This window comes from Anolis carolinensis, chromosome 1 (genome assembly GCF_035594765.1).
Source record: "Anolis carolinensis isolate JA03-04 chromosome 1, rAnoCar3.1.pri, whole genome shotgun sequence".
Classification (NCBI taxonomy): Eukaryota; Metazoa; Chordata; class Lepidosauria; order Squamata; family Dactyloidae; genus Anolis; species Anolis carolinensis.
The window spans coordinates 96,093,762-96,104,239 of NC_085841.1; the positions used below are offsets into that span (position 1 = coordinate 96,093,762).

The 10,478-nt window shown below is 42.0% G+C and overlaps 1 protein-coding gene across 1 annotated transcript in view; it reads right to left on the reverse strand.

Moving 5' to 3' along the window:
• The window catches only part of rfx6 (regulatory factor X6), a 52,172-nt gene extending 43,522 nt beyond the window's left edge, over positions 1–8,650 (reverse strand). The window contains exons 1-3 of the mRNA XM_008120413.3: positions 7,924–8,650; positions 3,234–3,390; positions 1,504–1,627 (exon numbers count right to left, since the gene is read on the reverse strand). Of these exons, the coding sequence (XP_008118620.2) occupies positions 1,504–1,627; positions 3,234–3,390; positions 7,924–8,635 (993 nt within the window). The 5' untranslated portion in view covers positions 8,636–8,650. The remainder of the gene's footprint in view (positions 1–1,503; positions 1,628–3,233; positions 3,391–7,923) is intronic.
• Positions 8,651–10,478: the final 1,828 nt, after the last annotated feature.

The window sequence follows — 10,478 nt, forward strand, 5'->3', positions numbered from 1 at the left end:
CCATCTTCTACTCTGTATGCCACATTGTGTCAAACTACACAGTGCATATATTACTCTAGAAAATTAAAAAGCAGTTTTATGATCATGCATGAAACTTCCCTGAAACTATCAGCAAGACAACTGTACCATGTTGTTAGCAGAAATGAGTAATCAAATCATGGGGATGATATTCTTTCATTTTGAAACAATGCTATTAACCTGGAAAACTGATCTATTTAAGTTTATTGAGATAAACAATGCTGAAACCAAAATTCAAGTATGTGTCAATGCTGGGATTTCTCTTCCAGCAGTTTAATTAAAACCATTCTTTAAATTGACCTGAAATGGAGCAAATCTGAGGTGACAAGTTCACAAAAGCCCCCTCCTTTTCTGCAGACAACACAATCCAGTAGCCAGCAGCAGAATAAATACTGAAGCTGGAAAGATAAGCAACTAATAGAAAAAAGGCTAATCCCACTGTTTCCAAAGCTTGGAAGATATAGTAATACAGGGTCCCCCCCCCCCCCCCTTGTCTTTGGTCACTGAATATCATAAAAAGATATGAAGGCCCAAGTTTCATTAAACTAATGTGTTTCCAGCTCTTCAAGGTAACTGGAAGAGATCATAGATGTTTTAAAAAGTTGATCTCCAAAGCTTTCTTGGTGTTCAGTTTCACTTGTTCTTTGCAGTTTGGATTTAATTTAGAAAACCTAGCTCTCACATTGATTGAATGATTTTGGCATTAAAACACGAGTGGATGTTTGAAAGGTGGGAAGAAAATATCTACAGGCAACCTTATCCTCCCAAACTCCTACTTTCATTAATTGTTCCTCATTCTCACAGTAATTATTGTAGAAATTTCATTTCTTAAAACTTTACTGATGACAGTGCTTTCTGACGTATAACATATATTTCTTAAGGCAAATGCTTGCTTCTACCTTAACACAAATCCCTTGCTTTTATTATTGCTTTTTCTCAATTCTGTTACATGGCAAACAACAAAAAGCCTGGAAAATGTACCAGTGTTTTGTTATTGTCTGCCTTCCAGTGATTTCTGATTTATGGCCACCTTAAAGCAAATTGATCATGTTCTTTTCTTGGGAAGATTTGTTCAGATGTGGTTTGCCTTCACTTTCCTCTGAGGCTGAGAGAGTGTGACTTGCCCAAGGTTACCCAGGGAGTTTCCATAGCCAAGCAGGTGTTCGAATCCTGGTCTCTCAGGGCTCTTTGGATAACCCAGTTCCAAGTTGATATTGTGGGATTTTCTGCCTTGATATTCTGGGATATAGGGCTGTGTGGAAGGGCCCTCAAAGTCTTGCAAACACTAAAACCACTGAACTGCTCTGGTTCTCTTTTCACAGGAAGCTAATTTTTAAAATCACCTTTCAGATAAATCCCTTAAAGGCTACCACACTCCTGTTTTCATTGAGGAATTTATACAATCAGGATTTCTGAGCTAAACAAAGAAAATGATCCTGATTATTAAAAATGAAATGAAAAGAGTGAATTAAATGTGTTATCTACCTTGCCAAACGTTGCAGCACAGGCAGGTTCAAGTTTCTCCTTCCTGCAGAAATCCAGGTAATGTGCATACAGGATGCACCTTGGCAAACAAACTCCTTCACATACAATATAGTTCTCTTCAAGCCTGCAGGTGAAAAGTGAGACAATAACAGCAGCAAAATAATTAGGGCTGTCTCAAATCCTAATTTCACCCCCATTTTCCTTACTACCTTTAGAGAAGTCACTGTGCTCTTAGGCTTACAATACAACTGGTGAACTTAGTGGGGAGAGGATTATTCTGCACATCATTTTGGGGTCAGGTGTCCTCTCCATATGATCTGCCAACACTTTTATGCAATCATTTTGTGCTCCCAAACAGCACAGTCCAAATAATTAATCTGGAGAAATAAATCTCTGATTCAAGAAATAAGTATCTAATGCAATTATTTATTGTTATTGTTACTTGCCATCAAGTCTACTTCAATGGCTGAATGAACAAGAGACCTTCAAGACCTCCAGTCAGCTGTTTGCTCAAGTCTTGTAAAATCGGGGTCATCATTTTCTTAATCAATCCAAGTGAAGAGTCATTTTCCTCTTTTTTCCTGATTCTTTACATTTTACTGAGCATTATTACTGCTTCCAGTGAATATCATGGTCTCATAATATATTCAAAGAATGATACTCAGCTTGACTTCTAGTGAGAGTTCAGGCCTGATCACATAGTGCATTTTCAGACAGTTACTCAAAAATTGCCTACTTATTAAATATAAAGAGTCATGTAAGTAACACAGATGACAACTTCTCTGCTCCTTAGACCCTTTCCACACAGTTACATAATATATTCCACATTTTCTGATTTGAACAGAAATATATGGCAGTGTGGACTCAGATACTGATATTCTGATTTATATGGTTGTGTGGAAGAGCCTTTAGACTCCAAAACAGTATTTTTACCAAAAGGCTGGGACAGTTCAGAAATATGTGTGCCAGATCTAGCTAACCATCTAAATGTATCCAATTTTCTACACTGCCAGACAATCCAGCTCAAAGCAGATAATGTGGATTTTGTACAGCTGTGTAGAAAGGGCCTAAGCCAACCCTGGTTGTAACCATTTTACAGGGCACAGAAGCTGGACTTGGTGCCACATCGTATTTCTTCCGTTTTGCTCATGTTATGATTTTCATTGTGAGCTGGCACACATTTCTCCCCATGAAAACAAAGTAAAAAATAAATGATTCTGTAGGAGGGGGCAGGTATGTTTATTCTTTAAGACAGTGGTTCCCAACCTTTTTTTGGCCAGGGACCACTTGATCAGGGACCACTCTCCAACATTATTAAAAAAAGGGTTACAAATCCGTTTTTGGTCAACTTTAGGTTTGGTTAGGTTATTTGAGGTGCTGATTCAGAAAATTGCATTGGATAGACCACATCGGCTCTAGTTTCTAATACAGAACATATGCCATCCAATAGTCGCCATCTGCTTGCCCACAGAAAACCATATTTAATAATCTACAGCTGATGTGGTCTATCCAATCCAATTTTATTGATCAGCACTCCAATAACCCCAGGAACAGGTCTAAAAATGAAGACATCAAGTAAAAAAAAATACTTTTTGGTTGGGCTGTGTTATTATCCATACCGATAGTAGTAACGGTGAGGCCATGGCCCATAATTTAGTTCTTGCGGACCACCGGTGGTACATGGACCACAGATTGGGAACCACTGCTTAAGAGGACGTCAATAAACTTACCATTGCAAGGTGAGCTGAGTCTGCTTCTTTTTATCCTTCATAATCTGAGTGATGGTTTTCTTTGGAGCCAAATGTTTGTTGAGAGATGTTATCTTTCTTTCATGGGTCTCTCCATTCTCCTCTTCTGAAGACAGGGCTTCACTGCTAAAATGAATTTCTGTATGCAGAGCGGGGGGTTAAAAAGAAAACACAGTAAATACATTTTAAGAAATATCCAAAGACATAGTAGTGTTTGTCTGGAATATCAATATGAAAAGGGAACTTGTAGCACCTTTGAGAGTGAAATAATCAAGGTGGCAGCATAAGCTTTTATAGATTTAGTCTACTTTGTCAGATGCATTTGAAGAAGTAGATCTACAAAAGTTCATGCTATCAAGTTCTTGCTCTCAGTTAGTCTCTAAGGTGCTAGAAGATATCTTTGTACATTCAAAAACCAACCAGGAATGGTTGGATTTAATTTATGATATTCAATCATTTAATTTAATTTAAATTTAAATGACTTTATTTACATCTGGAAATAAAATCACAATGCAGTACTTGGATTTTTTTAAAATAAGAACTTTCTTCCAGACAAAAACAGAAGCTACCTGAGGTAAGTGTGAGGATCCTGATCAGAACTATGTTAGAAGCATTTTTTAAAAAAATAATCCTTTGTCCACACAATAGTTTCAACATAAATTGTAAATATGTGTTTTAGAGAAATGGGGTTGGCCAGATGTGTTAGCTGGGAGGCTTCTCTCATGTCCCTGCAAGCTAGAGCTAACAGACGGGAGCTCACCCCATCTTGCGAATTCAAACTGGCAACCTTCAGGTCAACAAACCGATCTTCAGGTCAACAGTACAGCCAGCACAAGGATTTAACCATTGCACCACCACAGTTCCTTGCAGAAAAAGGTAATATTTCCTAAGTACCAGCTCCAATTTATTCTTTTTATACTGAAGTAAATGGAACCAGAAAAGATGTGAAGAACAATGACAAAATGATTCTATAAAAGATTACACAGCCCAACCAAAAATATTATTGTCTTGGTTTGGAGGTCTGTTCTTGGGGTTATTTGGGGCACTGATTGAAAAGATTGCACTGGATAAACCGTACCAGCTCTATTTCTTAGATATGGCTATCATGATTTTCTATGAGTCAGCAGATAAAGACTGGTAGATGTCATATGTTCTGTATCTCAAAAACTAGAGCTGATGGTGAAAACTGGTGCCATTTTCGGAATCAGCAGGTCAAAATGTACCCAGAAATAGCTCTAATATTTGAGGCACCAAAATGTATATAGGCCCGTGTTATCCTCCTATGTTGTGTGAAAGAGAAAATCAGTAAATGAAAAGAAGCAAATATTTGTAATGAATTGTAGTGAACCAAGAAATGTCGCTGTTTCAGCTGTTTTTACCCACAGATTACAATTCTATGTCCCAGTTGCATAACTTTACATTAACTGGAATAAATCCAATTCTGTTTCACCTCACTGTTTAATGAATGGATACCTAATGAAGAATTCTGTCACTACCAAACCTGTAGCCATCAGTATAAACGTTGCACCATTGAAATATATTTTCTTCATGTCTGTACAAGAAAAAAGGATACATAGGCCCTTTCTACACTGCCATATAATCCAGATTATCAAAGCAGATAACCCATATCATCTGCTTTGAATTGGATTATATTAGTCTATGGTGCCATATGATCTAGTTCAAAGTAGATAATCTGGATTTTATATGGTAGTGTAGAAGTGGTCAAAGAGAAAAGACTGATGCAAAAGTTGTTACAGTGCCAAGTGCATTGGAGAAAGAAACTAAGCATTACTGTGGAAATTCCATTTTAAGATAGGAAAGTTAGTCAACGTCTGGGTAATGAACATAAATAAGTTGAGGATGAAGATGTCCAAGAAACAGAGATATAGATGCAAAAAAATAGACATTTGGGGGAATTGGGTTAAAAGATGTAATTTAAAGCCTTTTGCCATATATTTCCATGAATATATAACTTTTTTATCTTGTAACATACAATAATCAGGAAAATGCTATCTTATGCATTCCATTCACCTTGGTTTGGTATAAGAAAGATAATAAACAAAAAGCAAAGACCATACAGGCTTCCTTGCATCTCTTAGGCTGCAATTCTTTGGTAGCAGCTCCCCTTTGAAGCAGTCCTAGGGTAAGGATCTGAGGAATCACAACCTCTGGTATCTCAACAACAACAACAACAACATTTTATTATTATAACTTATAATAATAATAATAATAATAATAATAATAATAATAATTTATTATTATAATTTATTTGTATCCCACCACCATCTCCCCAAAGGGACTCGGGGGCGGCACACAAAAAAACTCAATAGTACCACAGAATAAAGTAGGTACATGAACATATAAATCAGAACAATAAAAATTGTACACACAGAGTTTATATAAAACAATCTATAAAACCTCTACTGATTAAAAACTTATTCAGTAAAATGCAACAAGACTGCAGACATAAACAAGCTGTATATGATATCAGTCCCATAAAATGCAAAGTGAAACCAATCACTAAGTCCTTGAGTTTAATGATTAAATTATTAGACATGGTCAAAGACTTGTTTAAAAACCATGTTTTCAGATGTGTCCAGAAGACTTGGGGAGTGGGGGCCAGCCTTATCTCTCTAGGGAGGGCATTCCAAAGCCGGGGGGCCACCACCAAGAAGCCCCCCCCCCTCTCTTGTCCCGACAACTACGTTTGAGATGGTGGTGCGACCAAAGGGAAGGCCTCCTGGGCAGATTTTTAGGGCCCTCAATGGTTCATAGAAGGAGATGCAGTCTCAAAGAAAGGTTGAAACCGAACCGTATAGGGCTTTGTAGGTAATAACCTGCCCTTTGAATTGGGCCCGGAAACTCATTGGCAGCCAGTAGAGCTGCTTTAATAGGGGTGTGGTATGCTGCCTGTAGCTAGCCTCAGTTAGTAATCTGGCTATCGACCTTTGAACTAACTGCAGTTTCCGAGCTGTCTTCAAAGGCAGAGTGCATCACAGTAGTCCATTCTAGATGTAACTAAGGCATGGACCACCATAGCAAAGTCAGGCCTTTTGAGGTACAGTCGCAGCTGGCGCACAAGTTTTAACTGTGCAAAGGCCCTCCCAGCCAGTGTCGACACCGGAGCTTCAAGAATCGGTGCTGAGTCCAGGAGGACCCCCAGACTGCAGACCTGTGTCCTCAGGGAGAGTGTAACCCCATCGATCACAGGTTGCCACCCTATACCCCGATCGGCTCCACGACTGACCAGGTGGAGGCCTGTCTTGTCTGGATTAAGCTTCAGTTTGTTGGTCCTCATCCAGTCCATCACAGTTGTCAGACACTGGTCTAGGATCTGGGGAGCTTCCTTGGAATGGAAGACAAGCCAGAGATTGGGAAAGTCCCCCCTGACTTAAAACCCCTCAGATCCTGCCACTCATAACATCCTAGCTAGACAAGGCTAGGAATTGCACCTACCCTGTAGAACAGGGATCTCAAACCTATTTTTATCCAGAGGCCTTATGGCTGCCTTCAAAATGCCATTGAATCCATGGATGGAGAATCTGTGGATACTGAAGGACAACTCACATATATATGTATATGTGTGTGTGTGTGTATATATATATATATATATATACACACACACACACACACACACACACACACACATATTACATAGCTGTTGGTGATCTTTAGTTATTACCCAGTTTGGTCCAAGGATGTTACTGAAACACAACTTCCATCACTTTTGGTTATCCACCATGTGGACCTGGGGCAATGGAAATTGCAACCTAACAGCACTTGTGGCTCTGGGCCCTTCTACACAGCCATATAACCCAAAATATCAAAGCAGAAAAACCCACAATATTTGCTTTAAACTGGGTTGAGTCCACACTGCCATATCTTCCAGTTCAAAGCAGATATTATAGGATTTCCTGCCTTGATATTCTGGATTATATGGCTGTGTGGAAGGGTCCCCTGAAGTTGGGGGAAGGTTAAAGGTCATTTTAAAGTCAGGCATCATATCCACAAACCTTGTATCCAAATTCAAACCCCACGATCCCAAATACTAAACAGAACAGCAGCCTTTTAGATGTTACAGTATCACAACTCCCATCAGCTCTAGTCCTGATGTTTAATGAAGTTGAATACAGGAGTTGAAGTCCGGCATCTGAAGGCCACAAAAATGTCATAGTGGGTCGCACTGAGTTTGGCACATGTGCTGTAGAATGAAGGCAGTCTGGCACCCCTTTTGCTGCCATGGATCAATGCTATGAAATCATGGCAGTTGTAGTGGCGGCTAATGCCCTACCAAAACTACAATTTCCAGTACTCTATTGCAGTTGAAGCAGTGTCTAATACATTAATTCTACAGTGTAGATCAGGACGGGCAAACTTTGGCCCTCCAGGTGTTTTGGACTTCAACTCCCACAATTCCTAACAGCCTACCGGCTGTTAGGAATTGTGGGAGTTGAAGTCCAAAACACCTGGAGGGCCGAAGTTTGCTTTTGCCTGCCGTATAGTGACCCATAACAGGTCGAAATGCGCGCACGGAAGGCGTGCCACGTCTCAGCAAGGATCCCAAAGTCGGGCTTCAAAGGCGTGACACCCTTCCCCTTCCCCACCGGCCTTCTTGGGAACATGATGCGCTTCCAAGCTCCGGCCGCGCCGCCTCTCAACGGGGAATGCTCACCTGCCTTGATCCCGGCGCCCAGAGCGGGCAAGGCCCGGGGCAGCAGCAGCCCCTCTTGGGCCCGGCCCGGCTCCTGCTCTTCCTCCTCGGGATAGCGGCGGCGGTGATGCTGGGCTCCCTGCTCCTCGGCGCCCAAGGCGGCTCCTCCTTCGCTCCCGGCGGGGCTCCTGCTGGCCATCTTCATGCCCTGTCCATGGGGCAGCTTGGCGGAGGGAGGCCCAGAGAAGAGGCGACAGGCAAGGAGACGGAGGAGGAGGAGGAGGAGGAGGAGGAGGAGGCGCCCACCTGGAGGGCAGCAGCAGGTGCAAGGCGATGGGAGATGCTCAGCAGTCGCGCTGGGGGCTTTTAAAGCGCGGTCCTGTCCCGGGAGGAAAAGGAAGGGGAGGAGGAGGAGGAGGAGGAGGAGGAGGAGGAAGGCCCCATCGGTCCCTGGAGAGGGAGGCCCTGCCCACCCCACCCGCGCACCTGCCCCTCCGCCGCCTCCCTCTCCCTCCTCCCCTCCCTGGCAGGGGGAAAAGAAGCGCTCCTCTTCTCCACTGGCCAGCCAATAAAGACGGCAGTTCTTTGGAGCATGTACAGAGCGCCGTCCTCTTGCCCCCAGCGGGATCGCCGCCACACGCAGGTTCTTCAGAAGCCGGAGCCGGGAGTTTCTGATATTCCTCCCTTGTTCCAGCCTCTTGGACCAACGATGAGGAGCCACCAAACTTAACATGACCCATTGCGCCCAAAATCCCATTGGTTCCTTCCAGACAAAGTAGCTAAGGATGCGTCTCTACACTGTAGAATTCATGAAGCGCGGCACTATTTTAACTTCTCTGGCTCAATGCTGTGGAATCGTGGGCGTTGTAGTTTTACAAGGTCTTGAGCCTTCTCTGCTGCCTCACCAGACCACACTGTAGTATTGCAGCCCCTTCTACACTGTCCGTATATCCCAGGATCTGTTCCCAGGCTTCTTCTTTGACCTGGAATATATGGGGCCCCATCCACACAGCTGTATAAAATCCCACATTATCTGCTTTAAATTGGGTTATGTGGCAATGTGGACTCAGATAATCCAGTTCAATGTGTATTATCCAATTTGACAATCTGGATTATATGACAATATAGAAAAGGCCTGAGAGCCCTTCCACACAGCCGTATAACCCAGAATATCAAGGCAGAAAATCTCACAATATCTACTTTGAAATAGGTTATCTGAGTCCACATTGCCATACAGGCCCGTAGCCAGGATTTTGATTTGGGGGGGGGGGGGGCGATGTCTTGGATTTTGATTGGGGGGGGTTCTGGGATTTTGATTGGGGGGAGGAGTCTGAGTGTGAGAGGATCTACCCTAGAAAACCTTTTGTATCGTTATCCCAATACCCCATGCATATGGAATATATTGAGCATGGTGATCAGATCATGATACGAATAAACATAACAGTTTAAATAATAAATGTAAGGCCTTCTCGCGGACAACCCTGAGAATTTCGGGGGGGGGGGCTGAAGCCCCTTAAGCCCCCCCTCTGGCTACATGCCTGCTGCCATATATTCCAGTTCAAAACAGAAAATATGGGATTTATTTCAGCTGTGTGGAAGGGGGCTGAGTCTGCTTCTGGGGCATTAATTTGCCAGATTCATATAACAAACAACAACAAAAAACTGATCACCTTGTTCATCTGTATGAGGAAATAATATCAACAGACTACCTTTCCATGAGTGGGGAAGGTGTGCCTTCCATTCGCACTGCCATATGACACTGGCTGGATCTATACTGCCATATAATCCAGGTTATCAAAAGTAGATAATCACATTATCTGTTTTGAACTGGATTATATGAGTCTACACTGCCATATAATCCAAGACATACAGTTCAGAAAAAAATCTTTCTCCACACCAACTCCTGCATAATTGGCTCCAAAGAATAAGGAAAAAGGAAAGTATCTGAAGCCTCTTCTACACTACCATATACAATCCAGATTATCTGCCTTGAACTGGATTATATGACAGTTCAAAGCAGATTATATGGCGGTGTAGAAGGGGCCTGAATAAGCCTTTGGCTCAGATTCATACCCTTGGATAGAATATAGAGGAACACAAGGCCCTCTTATTTTGTTAACCGCAAGTCACAATTTCTCTATGCATTATAGGTCCTGTGCCACATTAATCTCCCTCAATATGTTATGATACTAATAGCAAGAGTATCTAGGGTGCAGCTATGGGGAGGCAAAATGGTGGCATTTCTGTCCTTAAAAATTCTGCTCCCCAATTACAATTTCTTTCATTCTCAAAATTTCTGGCATTGCAGTGACTTAAAAATGTACATTAAAACTAAGCTGATATTTTACAAATACATTCTCATTAGAAGGGGTAATGCCTTATCCCGCTCCAAAAAAGATATCCCTGAACCAGGTGTTCTACAGTAGCATGAGAACCAGCATTGGATTGTGAATGGACAGAAAAAGCCTCACAAGAAGCACCCCTAGGAAAAACTTTTTCCCTATGAAGCACAATTTTAGAGGAAGGGAGCATGTCTGTAGTGGGGATTGGACTGCCAGCATCCATACAGCCAAACA